Here is an 18,550-nt window from a genome sequence, read left to right as displayed (position 1 = left end):
GTCTCTCTCCCTAATCTTTTCATATATATACATATACATATCATAAAAATTCTTTCCTTTGGGGGCCAGAGCAATAGAACAGCAGTAGGGCATTGGCCTTGTACGTAGTCAATCTAGAATGGGCCTTGGTTCACTCTCCTGGCATCCCGAATGGTCCCCTAAGCCAGGAGTGATTTCTGAGTGCATAGCCAGGAGTAAACCCTGAGCATCAAAGGGTGTGGCCCAAAAAGCAAAAAAAAGAATTATTTTCTTTGGCAAAATTTATTTCATCAAAATATTATTTTAAGAAAAATATTTTATGTACATTTCTTTTTTTTTTTTTTTTTTTTTTTTTTTTTTTTTGGTTTTTGGGCCACACCCGGTAATGCTCAGGGGTTACTCCTGGCTATGCGCTCAGAAGTTGCTCCTGGCTTGGGGGACCATATGGGACACCGGGGGATCGAACCGCGGTCCGTCCAAGGTTAGCGCAGGCAAGGCAGGCACCTTACCTTTAGCGCCACCGCCCGGCCCTTATGTACATTTCTTAATTTTAAGACATTTTAGACATTTCAAACAATTGTCATTTAATTTTTATTCACTGAAGTATGAGCCTTTATTTATGTTGTATAAATCTATTTGTGTGTTTGTTTGCTTTTGGACAATAGAGAGTGGTATTCAGAGTTTATTTCTGATAGTGCTGTCAGGAATTACTCCTGGAAGTGCTTGGGGAATTACATCGGATGCTGGGGATCCAATTCAGTATTTTCAAGGCAAATGCCTTACCTGCTCCGCAATTAATTTGCCCACTGTTGTGTAAATTTTTTGGCATGCATAGAGAGAGACAAAAGATGACTAATACAAAGCCAAGTCGTATCACAAATTAACCTTAAAGGAAGTACATTATAAAGAAAAGCATATTTTTTCTGAATAATTTATATTCATGCTTGAGATTTATAGTACACATGACATTATGCAAAATAATAAGGAACAATAAAATGCCTATTTTATGATCGGCATGATTGAGGTAACAAGTAATCAGATTAAATCTTAATGTAATTGTTAGATGGACAGGTGACATTGTAGCTTAGTTCAGTTTTTGTTTTCTTATATTATTTAGTAATATACCACTGGAAATAACAAACCTCCCCTTTTGTTCTTTCTTGGTATTTTGATAACATTTATATGTGTATATATATACATATGTTATATGTATATAAAATTATATGTACATATATATCACTTTATTATGGAACATGGGGAAGACTAGCCTTCTGAATACTCATTCTTATTGGACACAGATAGAAAATGACATGGCTAGGACAGAAAATAAATATAAAATCTTTTTTATTTGGTGTTTGGGCCACACTGAGTGGTGCTCAGGGGTTACTACTATCAAGTTCAGGGGCCATATGGCAGTCCAGAGAACAAACCTGGGTTGGCCATGTACAAGGCAAACACCCTAACCACTGTCCTATAGCTCTGGCTCCTAAACATATTTTTTACCTCACACTTTTTTTTTTTTTTTTTTTTTTTTTTTTAGCAAAAAGTAGATCTTTATTACAGCAGCAACTGAGGCGAATCGCACGGCCCCCCTCCCAAGGGCCACCACGGCAGCACCACCCTCCTCTCCAACCCTCCCCGCTCCGCTCCTCTCCGCCCGGCATCTGGCCGCCAGTCAGGGCCGCCCGGGCAGGGGTCCCTGCTAGAAGGCGAAGGCGGCTGCTGAGTGAGAAGGCCCAGGCCCGTGTCTGTGCAAAACAAGTAAACAAAGTGCAGAGGGGAGGCGAGGCGGAGGGGCAGCAGAGTGATGCTCAGAACCAGGCGGCCCCTGAGCCCTCCTGAACGAGGAGGAGGGGGCCCTCATGGGGTAATACTGACTGGGGAGAGGGAGGGCTGAACCTCACACTTTTAAAGCCTTTTATAAATTCACAATTTTTACCTGAAACAAATTTAAACAAAAAGTTCTTTTCCTTATGTTTTATACAGATAGATGTAAAATTATTAATTCAAGTTTGTGATAATTTTTACAATACATATTATTCCTAGATATTCAAGTCATCAAGGACATCTAAATATATTATAATATATTTTAATATGTATTTTGAAATAATAGGCTTATTGGTAGGGGACTCTAATAAAATTAAGGTGGTATTTAAGATCCTGCCTTCCAATTATTTAGTCCCTAAGCCAGGAGACTTCATATTTAATATGAAATACAAAATATTGAATTATTGTCTTCTGGCTGATTATAAATTCAGAGACATTTCCAGAGAAGTAGTCATCCCAATATAAATGAAAGTTGAATGTGGTTTAATCCTGGCATGAATTCACTTTGACTGATTTTCTGCTGTTATTAATATGAAATACGTTCATACAAACTTTAGCACATATTTTATGCCATCTTATTTGAATGTAATTCTTACCCAAAAAAACATACTTCTTGATTTCTAACTAGCAAAAGTTTCTGTGTCATGAACCCAAATAAACTATATAATTCATGAATTTAGAATAATAATATAATACTTTTCCTCATATGTTCCCATGCTATTATTATTAATCACTTCAAATCATAAAATCTCATGTTGAGCAGAAAAGGACATGCATAATGAAAATAAATATTGTTCAAGATTCTTGATTTAGTTTTTATTAGATTTTTTAAGAACTAAATCATTTAGTAGCTATTAAATTAGTCCTTGGATAATATTAATTTGGCTTTGGTTCTATTGAAAAGTTTTTCTTTTCTGTTCATTCACATTACTTAAAATACTGTTTATTACTCATAAAAAATAATGTATTTTTCCATGGCATCCTGTAAAAGTCGGCTATTATCTGAGTATTCCTTTGTGTGTGTGAGATATGGTCTTTCTCTTATTGAGTTTGCATTATTAGAAATAATTTTCATCTTAATATACAATTTTACATTTTATGAAGCTCAAAGAAAAAATTTAGAGAAGATAATCTAAAAGACTTTCAGCCTATCATTCTTTCTATATATCTTAAATTTTACCACTATATCATGTCAGTTCAAATACATGAATTCAGTGAATTTAATATCTCAGAAAACATTTATGTACTTGCTTTATAGGATTATATGATGATTACTTTTGAAGATGTATATTTCATTTATTTTTGTGTAAATTTTTGCCAGTTTTGCTTATTTAGGTTACTAAATATATATTATAATGAACTCATTTCAAAAATTTATTTTAGATTGTAACTCAAGAAAATATACAGTATGCTTTTATGATCTTCCTCATGGGGAGAACATCATATTTTGTTTACATTTAGGCCTCTTTGCCAAGAAATTCAGAGCCAAACTTTGAGGGCCCAATCTTCTTGTTTATTTTATCTTCATGTACTTTGGTGGTCTATATTAGAAAAGTACTATAAACTTAAAGAATCTATTATGAAAGTAGTGTGTTTCTAATGAAATACTATACCATTTTCTAATCTCATTTAGTTATATTCTATAAGTTTTCCCTTGTCATTTTGACAACCATCTGATTTCACAGTGTTTCATCAGAATAACTTTTATTATTTAGGGTAATAGTGTACTTTTTCAGAGAGATTAACTATCAGATCATTTTTGTGGGGTGGGAGAGTGCTTCCAGGTGGTGGTTTGAATCCCAGTATCCCATATGGTCCCCCAAGCCTGCCAGGAGCAATTTCTGAGCGCAAAACCAGAAGTAACCCCTGAGTGTCAATGGGTGTGATGCAACCCCCACAAAAATGTATAAGGGTCAATTTCAGTTTCCAATTCAGTTAATCTGATATCATAAGTATTGACAAAAGGAAATGTAGATGTAAGTCCAAGCAGATCAGAAATGACCTCTGCAATAGAAAACAGATTTGATTTGTTACTGAATAAAAATGGATATTGGAGATGCATCTCCTCCAGTAGGAGAAATTTAAAAAGTTGTTATTATTAAAAAAAAAAAAAGGCAATAGCATTGGAACCAAAAGCTTACTAGAGGGATTAAGTAAAGGTAAACTGCAGCTAAAAGAAAAAATTGTTAAACTTGAACATGTAACTAGAAATTACAGTATAAAATAGTGAAATATAAAAATAAAATATTGAGAATAGAAATAAGAAATATAGAGCTAACAGATATTTCAGTATCATTAAAAATTGGTGATCAAACACATAGAATAGATGATAGCAACTGGTTTGATAGTACAACAGGTAGAGTGCTTTGTACTCCTGGCTTCCTATGTGGTTTCCTGAGCCCACCAGGAGTGATTCCTTAGTGCATTGTTGGATGTGGCCCCAAAATAAACAACTCCCCCAAAATCTATAAATATAGGAAATATTCAGACAAGTGAGGAGATAGAATATTTTAGTACTACAAAGCATAATGATTAAGAATAAATAAATAGGGCCACTTTAAGTTTATGGGTTTTATCTTAACAAATAAAAAAAATTATAGTAAGGGCCAAAGCCATCACACAATGGGTAGGGTGTTTGTCTTGCACGGGACCAAAGGCAGGTTGTAGGCCCAAGACCTATTTCATTTATCATTCACAACCTTTTTCTTGGATCATTTTTAGTTCAAAGTTCAGAGTTCATATTATAATTGTTATATAAAATTCACAGCAGAAGATGAGAATTGTCATACGAAAATGTATTATTTCTCCAACACATAGACTATATATACTATATTGACATATATATCAATGCAAATTTTGGAAGTAGGTAAATGACAACATATTTATTCTCATGCTGTTTGTTTTTTCAAAGCTGCCTCTAAATTTTGAAAAATCTTTCAGCCTATAATCTATTGTAATTTCAATTAAATATCAACTAAATGTGCTGTCTGTATTAAACAAACAATATTTGCATGTGCATTGTGTCCTATATGCTAAATATGTCTGTAGTGTATATTTTATCACATAAACAATGATTTTACTTCTCTACCTTTGGACTTGGCATAGTTTCTAGAATGTAGAACTTACACATTAAATAGATGTGTTAAGTACATAAGTGAGATCAATAATCTTATGTACCTCACTTGATGGAACTCCAACTTATGATAAAGAAATTATTTTTAAACATTACTTACCAATTTTACGTAATTTGAAAATTCATGAAAATAGAAATAATAATAACCTGGCAAGATGAGTGATGTTCCTAGAAATAAAATATTGAAAATTAGGACCAGAGTGATAGTACAATAGGTAAGGTGCTGGCCTTGCACATGACTGATGTAGGTTCTATCCTTTGCTATCCCACTGATTCTCCAAGCACTGATTTTATAATACTAAGTCATTCTGATTTAGTAACTAAACTATTACTCATTCCATATATTCCAATATATATATATATTTTACTCTAACATGTAAAATTTTTGCCTTGAGGAGCAAATAGACCATTTAAGGGAGTGAGATTTACATACCTCAGCTGCATAATTCTTAAATTATGTGTTTTAAAAAGTAGCAGGATATTGAGAGATCTGTTATAGCTACTAAGATATCTGCTTCATTCTTAAGGAGTTTATAATGTTTTAGGTGAATGTCAATCACTCCCAATCTGGCAGTATCAAATATTGATTAAACTGTAATTGAAGAATAAAATCTGGAAATACCACAACATTAGACCACAGTTTTGTACATACTTGATTCTTTATTACTTTTTTTAATTTTTAAGAAATATAAAATAATCTCATGTACAGCAGATGCTCAAAGGACTTTGGTTTTGTTTATAGATTTAAGACCAAAAAAAGTGAATAATTTATTGGTGTGGTAGTGAATTTTACAAGTATATATAAAGAAAGACACATTTATATTGTGCCAACAGCAATCACATCTTAAGTCCCCAATTAAAATGTGACTTTTTAAACTCCAAACACTCTAAGTGACAGTTTAGCCATCTGTTTAATGAAACAACCACTACTGGTTTGGGCATAGATAATTATTGCAATAAGAACTGTGCTGAGGAAAGATCAACTCATCCCAGTCGAAAATGACAGTTAATTATGTAGAGATAATTAGTGAGGAGGGGTTGGTTAGTATTGTCTCATATGCAGAGAAAGAAATAGGTAACACCTGTCAATCTAGGTATAGATTCTGGCATGTGTATGATTGCACACATTTTAAATAATTATTGAAAATAATTAAGGTACATGTGAAATTATACATTCATTTAATTATATTTAAAAGGAAATCACTGGTTAAAATTAATTGTCCATTGAATTATTTACTTTTGATCTATTTGGTCAAAATACTTGTTTCTAATTATTATATGGAAGATTTCATATAAGAGAATCTGCAGCACTTGTGCCTGGTAAAATTTATGACTGCAGCCCTTCACATACTCTACTAATTATCTGCCAGAAAGACCCTTAAGCAGTAATATTAAAATAAGCTCTTAGCTATTAAATGTGGTGAAAAATGGCAAGTTCCCATGGAAGTTATTCTTTGGGCTTACACGAAATAATAGTTTTAAATTTCTCTGTGATAAAATCACATTTCTAAGAAGCACAATTGATTAATTTCCTTCTCACTATCATGGTCTAAATATATCTGAACTGTGTAATAGATTAAATAAATATATCTGAAATGTGTAATATATTAAAACCAGGTAATGGAGGAAAAATAAGCAAAAGATTGTCATATTTTGTATCTCTAAACCAGATACAGCATAATTGAGCTCTGTGTGTTGAGGAGTGTTGGCATTTTTCTTGGCTCATTAGTATTAGAATCTACAGGATTTTTAGCAGAATTACTTTTCTGAGAAAAAGAACTATGACTCCTCACTTTAATTTTAAAGGAAGATTTATTATGTTTTCTGTACAGTAATTTTTCTTACTTCTAGTTTATCCAACATGAATTTAGAGTTCATCAGTTTGTATGTGTGTAGAACTTACTTCTTATCTTGGTGCTATTAATGAAGAGTTTAATTAAGATTTTTAAGACATTTAAAGGAAATCTATTAAGATTGCAATTACTAGAGAAAATATTTTAAGGATATCCTAATTATTTCTTGCTTAAATTAAAGTGGAGTTTTTGTTACTGTGTTCTTCTGCAGAAACATGTAGTATTTAAGAACTGTGTCTTTATTCAAACTTGGTGAGACCATAGATATGAAGTAAGAATAAAATTTTCGAGGTCAGAGAGATAGCACAGCTGTAGGACATTTGCCGTGTATGCAGAAGAATGGTGGTTCAAATCCTGGCATCCCATATGGTCTCAAAGTCCTGCAGGGGGCAATTTCTGAGCATGGAGCCAGGAGTAGCCCCTGAGTGCTGCCGGATGTGACCCAAGCACTAAATAAATAAATAAATAAATAAATAAATAAATAAATAAAAATAAACTCTTCAATAGAAATTATATGTACACATACAAATGATATATAATCTTAACATAAGCAGTCTTTGAGAACTACCTTTTATTTTCCTCTGAAATAAGTTATTTATGAATATTACTTAGAAATTGTTTGGAAAACAGATGTCTAATCTTTTCATAATAATAATAATGCCTACAGATTTTAAGTATTCAATATGTAATATTTATCTTTAAATTAGCTTTTTACATACAGGTACACATTTTATAAGAGAGCTCAGAAATTTCTTTAAAATATATATTTTAAACTATCATATAGATTTCATTAAATCATTTTGTCCTTTCTAATAATTGAAATTAAGATATTAATATGCTTTCTGTGAAATTACAAAGTATTAAATAACATTTAGAAGAATGAGATGTTTGAGAATGTGGGAAACCTGGGTTTTATAGCTCAGTCAGTTTGTGCTTTGAAAAATTTATGAGTTTCAGTATCTTGATACTATATATAGGAATTGATACTAGGTGTTCATTTACAGTTATTAAATCGATTTCATAATCAACTCAGAATTCTACTTGTTGTTGATCTTTCCTAATTATATATTAGCTTCTTTTTCTTTATATTAAATTTATAAAGTGCATAATAGTTTCATTTTGAAATTGACTTTTGTCCAATACCTCGAAAATATAATATTATCCAGGAAACTTAAAAATATGTGTTTCTACTCAACAAGAATATTATCCCAATTTTACAGAATATATATTATAAATTTTTTAGAATACACACTCTATTATTTCTCTAAAATGAAAATTATGTAAATTATTATGATTAACACATTTTATTGTCCAAATAAAGTAATTTCCAATCTGTTTTAAGAATAAAAAATTAATTGCAAATGAAATGCTACTGTTTAATTTTACCAAAGGAATATTTGCTTAATGGTTTTTGACAAGCATTAATATAAGATACTGTACTTTTATTTTTAATCAGCTGAATATATTTCATATTATATAGATAATTTCTATATATTATATCTGTTAAAGAAAAATAAAAAGTATATATTTATACAAATTTACTGTAACTATGTATAATAGGTTCAAAATCATAAGATACTGATTTTATTTTTTGTTTAGATTCTAAAAGTCAGGCCCTAAAATCAGTAATGGGTCTAACAATGTAATGTGGTCTCACAATTGTATTTGAATAATGTTAACATCAATCAAATGACTTATTTTTCATAATAAAATGGTCTTATTCCAACCTTTTCTATAGCATCATTGACTTAACACTCAAATAGATTGAGGGACAACATTGTATAGTGGGGCCAGAGTGACAGTACAGCGGTAGGGTGTTTGCCTTGCATGCAGCTGACCCAGGAGGGACCTCAGTTTGATCCCAGGCATCCCATATGGTCCCCTGAGCCAGGACTAACCCTGAGCGTCACCAGGTGTGGACCAGAACCAAAATAATAATAATAATAATAATTATAATAATAGTAATAATAAAAAACACATTGTATAGCTAATTTGTATGAAGATTATATTTTAATTTTAAGCTGTGATATGGCTAAATGTTAATCAGATACGCAGAAGATAGTTTAATATATTTTATTCTGGACTATAATTTACTCTATCAATATTGGATAAACAGAATAAAATTTTAAAAATTATTGTGTTAAAATTATATTCATACAGTATGAGAGTATTTTTCCCTAAGTTTTTATTTTTGTTGTTACTAGCACTATTAGTTTCTTCTTAACACAATTCTGCTGCAATTTCTTGCCAAAATAGGTGCTTCTTTTCTGGTAAGAGAAAAATTGTTCCTATTATTTTAAGGCTTTATTATCATATGTTTCTAGCCATTTTACTCCTCTCACAGCCTGAGGAGATAAAGTCTGTGGCCTATTTCTATTCCCTATGTAGCCTTGAAAAGTTACTTTTGAGGAAATCTGCCGAGGCACTTAAAGAAATTGCTTTAACTCAAGCAAGATCAAAACCTAATCTCTTTTGGCAGTACACAATTTTTACTGAAATGCCGTGGTCTAATATTTGAGATATAAAGACTATGGTTTAATTTGCAGAAACATATTTTACAAGCAAGAACTAAAAATAAGAATAAAATCGAAGGACCAGAAAGAAAGTATAGGAGTTAAGGTACTTGCTTTACGTGTAGCTGGCCCTGGTTCAGTCTTGACTGACTTGATCCCCAGTAGTGCATATGATCCAGCAGCATTTCCAAAAGTGATCCATAAGATCAGAGACAATGATCTAAGCACCTCTGGGTGTGTCTCAGACCTCTCCTTCCCCAATACTGAAAATAAAATAATAACAAATTACAATTAAATTATTTTTAACTTCATTTACAAAAAGGGATTTAAAAGGCCCTTGTTTAAAGCCATCTTATGACTCTAAACACTATAAAAATTTAGAATCATAAAGAATGGCATCCATCCATGTTTTGATTTAAAGCTTTGAAAAAGTTCAAGTGGTATGCTACTCTGTGTGGTGCAGTCTTAAATATATTTTATATTTTTTTAATTTTGTTCCCACCTGGCTTCTTATTTTTAATTTATTTTGATTTAATTAAACTGTTCAGTATCATTAAAAATTTCATCTTTCAGTTAGATGAATTTACATGTAATTACAGGAAAACTTTTCTGATTATCACATAGCATGTGGAGAGTTGCAAACAATTTGGAGTTGATTAGGAACTTAATTGGGAGGTTACTTAATATCCATGTGAGCTACACAGAATATGGCTTTCCATCTTATACCTGTTCAAATCAACTCATAAATAGATGTAAAGATATGCAATATGATCTAAAACATCAAAAATTTCAAAACATTTTTAATATTGACACTCTTAGTTATTATCTAAACTAAACTAACGTATTTTAAAGAATTTTAAAATCCAGTCAACTGTATTATAATTTAGACTGCAACTAACCTGAGGTTATTTGACAAGGTCTGAATGTCAGTTTTCCAACTCAGCTATGTTTCAGCCCTCTCACTTGTTTTGTTGCACATTTCTATATGTGAAAAATAATTAAAACAGATATTAACTGTTAAGTCCGGGTCAGCAACTTTGCTATCTCTTTAAATCTGGCTTAATGGCCCAGACTAAATTGTGGCAGTGGAGCTATGGGAGTGAATGATAGATCTGAAACAATTCTAGTTTTAAACTCTAACTTGCTTTCATTTTTCATTTTTGTGACTTCCATATCCTCTTTATATTGAATTACTTTTAGTTTAAATAAAGGGATATTCTTGCACTTGTGAACTTTTTAAGTCTCTGAAACTGTAAATAATTTTTTTCATGCTTTTTTCTCTTTTTTCTTTTTAGTCTCGACCTATTCCTTCCCACCTTACTTCAGCAGTTGCAGAGAGTATCTTGGCTTCAGCCTGTGAAAGTGAGAGCAGAAATGCTGCCAAGCGGATGCGTCTGGATAGACAACAGGTACTAAGGAACTGGAATATGGAGCATATCAGCAATAGCAAGCACTAACTGAGTCTGACATGCAGAAAAGCAAAATGGATTGGCTTGAATAGATTTTAAATACACAAAGAAATGATTTTTTTATCATTATGATAGCAATATTTTTTATTTTGGTTTGGAGCCACACCTGGTTGTGCTTAAGGTTACTCTTGGCTCTGTGCTCAGAAATCACTCCTGGTAGGCTCTCACTCTTGGCAAACTCAGGGATCATATGGGATGCTGGGAATTGAACTCTGGTCGGCCATGAGCAAGGCAAATGCCCTACCCATTGTGCCCTACTCAGGCCCCTGGTTGCAATTTTAACTTGCAAGTGCATTTTCTTATAATCATTGTAGATCCAACAATCCAAAAAGTGGACAATTATAAAATGAGTGTGTTTAGAATCTAAGTAAAAGGCTTGTGGCCTTCCAGGGACCCCGACCAGCGGATAAAGCTGGGGACCACGTCAGTAATTCGCAATTCTCGAAGAAGAATCCGGCCTGAAATAGAAGAGGGACTGGGAAATAATGAGACTCGAGACGAGGGTCCGATCAGGAGTCCGTTTAATAAAAGAAAAATTAAACCTTTTATAGACAATGCAAAACAGAGAGAGTAGGGGCGGGGAACAGTAGGAATTGCTGTAATTTTCCACGGGAACATCTTGATTTTCCAAGGTTAATAAGATTATCATCAGTCAAGAGATTTACATTATTTTTGAGCAACAAAGTACAAAATCTAATCTCAGCTTGGGCCTTTTGACCCCTGTCTTTACAAGGACATCTTGGAGCCTAGTAACTCCCTAGCTCTAGGCTATTTCTATTTCTTTGGGTCCAAGGGCAAGGAAGGCCACATGCAGCTTGTAAGTACTTTGGCTAAGACTTTCAGAAACTTCATTTTGATTAGTGAGAGGGCTTTTTAATTATTCCAAACAGTCTCCAACAAAGGCTAATTATTATTATTATAAAGGTTAAAATTAGAGGCTGTAGCCATTTATTTACAGTAGCTTTAGAATTTACCTGATCCTTTATGATAAGAGACCATTGTGCTTGTTTTGGATAACAGTAAGCCTCTCTTTCATTTCCTCTGGTCTGCTGTTAATATCTAAAAATTATTCTCCAAAGATGAAGGTACAATATAGCTTTGAGAGATTAGAAAATCATAAAATGGTGATATAAGAGTGAAAACCTATGTCCTGGGAATATTTCTAAATCCGTAAATTATTTTCTATACTCCCTTAAGTATCATCTTTTAGTCCATATCATGGTTTTATGTAAGCTCTCTGCATTGTTTTCTGATATTTCAATGTTTCCCTGTTTGTCTTCATCTCATTTTCTACCCTTCTCATGTCTGAAATGTCTGGTTCAGTTGTGTTTCTCTCTTGGGCTCTCTTTCTAAATTATTAAAAATAAAGAACTAGATTATAGTGTATAATGTTAAATTATATATATGATACATGCTATTTTCTGACATTTAAATTGCTTTTGTTGCAAATTGTCAAGGTGTTTGATATTTCTAACTGAAGCTGTGATAAGAGTAAATTGTTAGTACAATTTTACTTTTTACTTTAAACCTTTAAACTTCAGAGAAAATAGAAAAAAATTCCATCTCAAGCTTGAAATATTTAAAAATGTCTCAGAATGGCATCATTTTAAAAGTTTATGTATTTTTATTAAAATGAAAAATAGCATGTCCTGGTAATTGTAAATGATGCAGAAGACAATGTCTTTGATTACGAATGTGACTATAGTCTTAGATAAATGTTTTTTATTTATTCACATATATATATAATCACAGTTAAGGCCTTTATCATTAACAAAATCCTAAAATTTATCTTACTTAAAATGATTTACACTACTATGCATACTGTCTTTCAGAATGATTAATAATTATTTAAGGTTCTGAAGTCAAGTATAACTGGATTTAATTATCAATTCAATACTTGTTAATTATGTGGTTTTTAGCAGCTTCATATGCATAAAACTAAGAATAATAGTACTAAGCTTATGAGGGTGTACTATAACTTTAAATGATTCAACTATTTTATATTGTATCTGACATATCAGTAAAATCAATAAACTCAGCCTAGAAAAGATTTTAACTGACAAGGTAATTTTGTGGTCATTTCATTGAGATCAACGAAACTGGAGAGGTTTATTTGTACCATTTCTAATACAGGAGCTTTTAAGTCAGTTTATGTTTATTTGAGTAAAGATAGTAAGTCAAGAAATTGAAGTGTTTAAATTCTGTGATAGAATGGGTTCTTCTGGTTGCTTTTATGCCATATGTGTTACCTAGTTTGTACTTGAATATACCTACATAGTAAAATTCATATATTTTATAAAATTATACGACTGATCTGCTGTATAAACTACCTATGATACTGATCATACACTAATATGTAGGCCTATGGTTTAGTTTTGGCCTAATTTGTAAAATAGGAGGCACTATAGTGATAAATGAATTTCAGAGTATCTATATTTAATGTTTCTCTACTACTAAAGAAAGATAAGTTGCCATTTATTTGAATATCAAGTTATAATTAAAATTCCACCTCTCATACTAAAGACAGATTTATTTGTACACTATTCCTTTTGTCAGAGTTATATTGTTCTGAAGGTCTCTATAGTAGGCTCCAAGTTGTTTCCTATGCTTCTACCCATTGAAAATAAACTACTTACAAAAATAGTGTGAACTTTAAAAAAAAATATTGAATCTCCCTGAGATACAGAGCTGAAAAGTTGTTGATGGTTGAGTTTCAATCATACAGTGTTCTAACACCATCCAGTCACAATTGTTCGTTTCCAGTCACCAATTTCCTCAGTTTACCTCGTGTCAGGTCCGTTAGACAACACTTTTCTTTGCTCTCCCAACCATCTCTCTCTTTGTGTCTCTTTTTCTCTCTTTGTGTGTGTCTCTCTCCATCTCTCTTTTTGTTTCTATTTCTGTCTGTCTCTCTCTTCCTATTTCATTTTTCTTTTCTTTTTTTTTGGGGGGGGGGTTTGTTTGGGTTTTTTTGGCCAGACCCTGTGGTACTCAGGGTTACTCCTGTTTCAGCTTTCAGAACTCACTCCTGGTAGGCTCAAGGCACCATCTAGGATGCCAGGGATTGAACCAGGGTTGACCGAGTGCAAGGCAAAGCCCCTTATCCACTGTGCTATAGCTCTGGCCACCCAATTCCATTTTAATAGTTTTTTACTTAGTTTTTCTTTTGTTTGCTTTGGGGGCCATGTCAAGTGGTGGTGAGGCTTTATAATTAGGAATCACCATGAAAATGCTTAGGAGCCCATATATGGTACCAGGAATTTGAAGTGAGGTTGGCAGAGTGCAGGCCACTTTCCTTTCTGTTCTATCTTTCTCCAGCCCTTAATATTCTTTTTTAAATATCGTCACATATTTAGTCATTGTAAAACTCTTTTATCTGGGAATGATGGTGTTTTATTTCACTAACATGTTAAAATGATCTTTTCAGATACAAAATGATGGAAATTTTCCTATCAATATCAGTATGTAAACATAGTGAAATCTCCAAAATAATTTAAGTCATCTAAGAGTAGGTTATGTATTATAAACACCTGATTAGTTTCTTGTTAGCATTATTATTTTTTATTTGTGATTTGAATTCCCAAGCAGTGCTCATGAAGTCCAAATGTCCCTCTGGATATTCTTAGTCAACCAAGCTGCTGGTTCAGTTTTAGAATTGAGGGCATTTGTGCTGCTTTGGCCCTGTAGAGTCAAAGATTGCTCAGGCTTTCCTGTGCTTAAGGGATTCCAAAGCTGCATCTGATGATGTCCGCATGAAAGTGATGCCCCTTATCCCCTGTGCTATATCTCTCTAGCCCTATTTGGTGATGGAGGCATAGGGGCACACCATTTGGTGTTTAGTATTATAACTACTAGCTTTGTTTAGGAACAGCTAGGTGCTTCTTTTGGAGACCACCTGCAGTGTTCTCAATAGAATCAAGGTTAGTCCTATGCTAGGCAAATGCTTTAAACCTGGCCTTATTTTTTCTGGCCTAGCTCCTTCTTACAATTTTTAATCTAAGAATGTTGAAATTTTTTATTCTTACTAAAATTTCTGTAGATATCTTTGACATTTCACATCAAGATTTGTACCAATTAACTTTGTACTTTCCATGATAGCATGGAGATGGTGAATCCTATTGAATGTAAATCCTCTTTGCCTGAGATTGTTAGTACTCTTGTTAATGTTAGCAAGTAAGTCATCTTTTAAAAACAAAACATGATTCTCAGTGAAATTCAGAATCCTTAGAATTTGCCAGTGACTCATTGCACACCAGCTTTTCTTTAGGTTCACAAAATCTATAAAAACAAGCAAACACCCAACAAAGACAAACCCCCCTGGATAATTAGTTAAACTTTAAATTCTATTAAACGGCATATCTAAGTACTGACTGCTCTTGGTCAGTCATATGTAAAACTGTAATGAAGTATTCCCTTTAGAGTTTATGAAGCCTAATAAATTAATTGGCTATTATAAAATCTCTTTGAGCTATGAACTTGAAGGTACCATGGAAATGTTAAATACTTTATTTCATATTGTCCACCTTGCAACAGAATCCAGGAGAGGCTAATTATTATGCAGCCTAAGCCCTGAAGCAATGCCAGGGGCAAGGACAGGAGCACTCTGCTTCATCTGGAAACCAATTTCACAAGATTGAGATCAAGTCCCACTGCAGTACAAAGCACCCAGCATTTCTATTCTTTTAACAGGAAATTCTGAAATTTGAATTTTTCCTCCACTTTGACAATTAAAACTGGGCAACCTTAAATTTTATTTTTATAATTCTATGGAGGAGCTCAATGTAAAACACTGTCTTTGAATCATCTCATATTTAAATGCTATTTTATTACTATTCCCTGAGGGTACATGTCTCAGTATTATTGATTATAGTTATTAGCGAGTCATGAGATCAATTAGATCTACTTACTAGTAGGTGATCCTTTTGCTGTATAATTTTTTTGGCCAGTTTTGAGGAATGAAATTTATTTTATTCCAGACTTGCTGAGTGACAGAGGGTAGAAAGTTTTTGAATGATGTGTGAATTTCTTTTCTTTATTTTCCCTCTTCAATTCTTTAGTTGATTTGTAATTCTTTACAAGTCACATAAAATGAGTGATTCAGAGTTTTTCCAGTGGCAGAACATCAGATAACATAAATTTCTTGAAGGATAACACAGCATGAACACTGAAAGCAGTCAGATTCTGTGATGATAGGACAAATGGAAATCAATGGCCAGCTGCTATGTAACAACACCTTGTAGTGTGGTAAAAAGAACACCGAGTGGAGGTGGGTCAGAGTGGCATGTTGGTTGCTCGTATCATAATAAAGGTAAAGACAGGAGAAAACTAAGAGAACTGATGAAACCCTATGTAAAAAAAAATATTGATAATAAACCAACTTGAAGCCTTTGATATAAGACCCAAAATATTGGGGCTGAAGCGATAGCACTTCAGTATGGAGTTTGCCTTGCATGTGGACCCAGGACAGAACTGGGTTCAATCCCCAGCGTCCCATATGGTCTCTAATGACTGGAGCGATTTCTGAGTACATAGCCAGGAATAACCCCTGAGCATCATTGGGTGTAGCCCAAAAACCAATAAAACCCCAAATATTATTATTGTTCTTGCTACTCTTTTTTTTTTTTAGGACAGAATTCACTGTAATTCACTAGTTATTTTATCATGATATTTTTTTCTTTGTTCTGTTATGGTACAAATAAATAGACATTTAAAGAAACATAATTTGATTTACAAGAACTGAAACAGAACCAAATATGGTGTAGGGATTGACCCTGATTGATTCCCCAGCATCATATATGGTTGCCTGAATACTGCCAGGTGTGATCCCTGAACACAAAAAATAGGCCTGAGCACTGCCAGCTGTTGCCACAAGCCACACAAACAATTAAATCATTGATTCTAAAATCTCTTATTCTAGTTTGTTGATGTTTTGTTTGTTTATTTGGGGCTAAACACGTGGTTCTTCAAGTGTCTGTTCCTGCAGGGATCACTCCTCACAGGTTCGGGCGACTCTGGAATACCAGGGATTAAACCCAAATCAGCTCTGTAAAAGGAAAATGCCTACCCATTGTACTATCTCTCTGTAAACATTAATTTTTAAACCTCTCAGTCACATCTTCTTTTATATAGGATTAATAATTTGAAATGCCCAGCACTTAGATCCTGAAACACGATTTATAGTTAACATAAATTACCTTGTCCAAAAATTTAAAGAAACAGATGCCTTAACTTTTATATAAGTAATATGTCAAAGGAAAGTAACATATTTATTTTGAGGTGGAAATGTGAGAATACCCCTGTCGCTAAAAGGTATAATTAAGTTTTCAGCTGTCTGCACCTGTCTATCAAATCAATGAAAAAGTAACAGTTGTCTTCTGATACACTGCAGCAACCTCTGATGTTCACAGACTCGCTCTTTCCAATAGTAAAAAAATTATTTGTGAGGTGTCAAATAAAGCAGAGTACACATTTTTCATGATTTACAAGGTAGTGGATTCCTGATATAATTCAACATGTTTAAATGCATATATAAAATTTTATGAAAATAACATTAAATTTTAAGCTCAGGTAATTTCTATGCAATATATCACAGACATAACTAGCTATCAGAACTTTTAAAAATCATATAGGAACAGAGGTAATTGTTGATTGGAAATATCTTCAGCTTTAATAAACATCTCCCTCCACTCACTTCACACTCTAGTGTCTTGTATGTTTCCCAGTTGCCCATTAGAAATGGTCGTAAGACTACACTTTGTATTTGTATGGAAGTATTTGTATGGAAAGATTAGGAGTTAAAAACAGAAATGAGGATCATAAGGATTCCCTGCTAGAGAACACATAAATTTTCACTCCCATTTTGAAGAAATGAAACTTGAGCTATAAATTTTACATTTATCATATCTAATTAATGCAATGTCAGCCAACTCTGTTCTTTTCTTTTCCTACATTTTGCTATTTGTGTTGTTTTGCTTTGTGCCACACACAGTGTACTGTGGCTATGTGGTCATAGTGTTAATCCTGGTGAAGTGATGTAAGTGCTAGAGATAGAAGCTGTGTCAGTCATCTACAAGTCAGATAGACACCTAAAGTACTCACTGAACTATTTTCCCAAACTCATCGTATTTATTTTTAAACTCACTAAAATCTAGAAAATCTCATGGTTTATGGTAACAATGCTTAACCAGGCCTGTAGGTTTAATTTTATTAATGTTAAGGATAAAGTGATTATCAGTGGGTTCTATAAGTTATTTCCCTAGTCAGAAAACTAAGTCACATATGATTGTTAATTCAGCTTATTTCTTGAAGTATAATTTCTCTTCATACTTATATCAATCAACTCTTTCAAATATCTCCTGGAGTTATCTTATAGTTTTTCCTGATTTCTTATCATCATCAATTAAATTGCAGTGTTAAATGTGTACATCAGGTAGACCACAGCACCCAGAACCTTGTTAAAAATCCACTGTTAAAATATATACAGCTCAGTAGGTTTTTTGTTTGTTTGTTTGTTTTAAAGCTCAGTAGGTTTTAAATGCACAATAACAGAATGATATTCAGCCATAAAAAAATAAAAAGGAATATCCTGCCCTTAATAGTAGTATGAATGACATAAAAACTCTTAAATAAAATAAAATTAAATAGATGGAGAAATTCAAAGATTATGTTTTAACTCAGAAGTGGTATATGGAGCAAACAAGCAAATAGGGGAACTAAATTAAAGATACTTTTAGAATATTAGATCAATTCATATTTACTGGGAGGAAATAAGGATGG

General features: G+C 32.8%; 1 protein-coding gene across 6 annotated transcripts in view; it reads left to right on the top strand.

The window, feature by feature from the left end:
• Nucleotides 1-18,550, top strand: part of NOL4 (nucleolar protein 4) — a 332,223-nt gene that overhangs the window by 266,935 nt on the left and 46,738 nt on the right. For all 6 annotated transcript variants that reach the window (XM_049769656.1, XM_049769653.1, XM_049769651.1 and 3 more), the window contains one exon: nt 10,601-10,714. In XM_049769656.1, the coding sequence (XP_049625613.1) occupies nt 10,601-10,714 (114 nt within the window). The remainder of the gene's footprint in view (nt 1-10,600; nt 10,715-18,550) is intronic.

This window comes from Suncus etruscus, chromosome 3 (assembly GCF_024139225.1).
Source record: "Suncus etruscus isolate mSunEtr1 chromosome 3, mSunEtr1.pri.cur, whole genome shotgun sequence".
In the NCBI taxonomy this organism is placed as follows: domain Eukaryota; kingdom Metazoa; phylum Chordata; class Mammalia; order Eulipotyphla; family Soricidae; genus Suncus; species Suncus etruscus.
The sequence above is the reverse complement of the archived record's forward strand: the minus strand, read 5'-3'. Positions and strand labels throughout refer to the sequence as shown.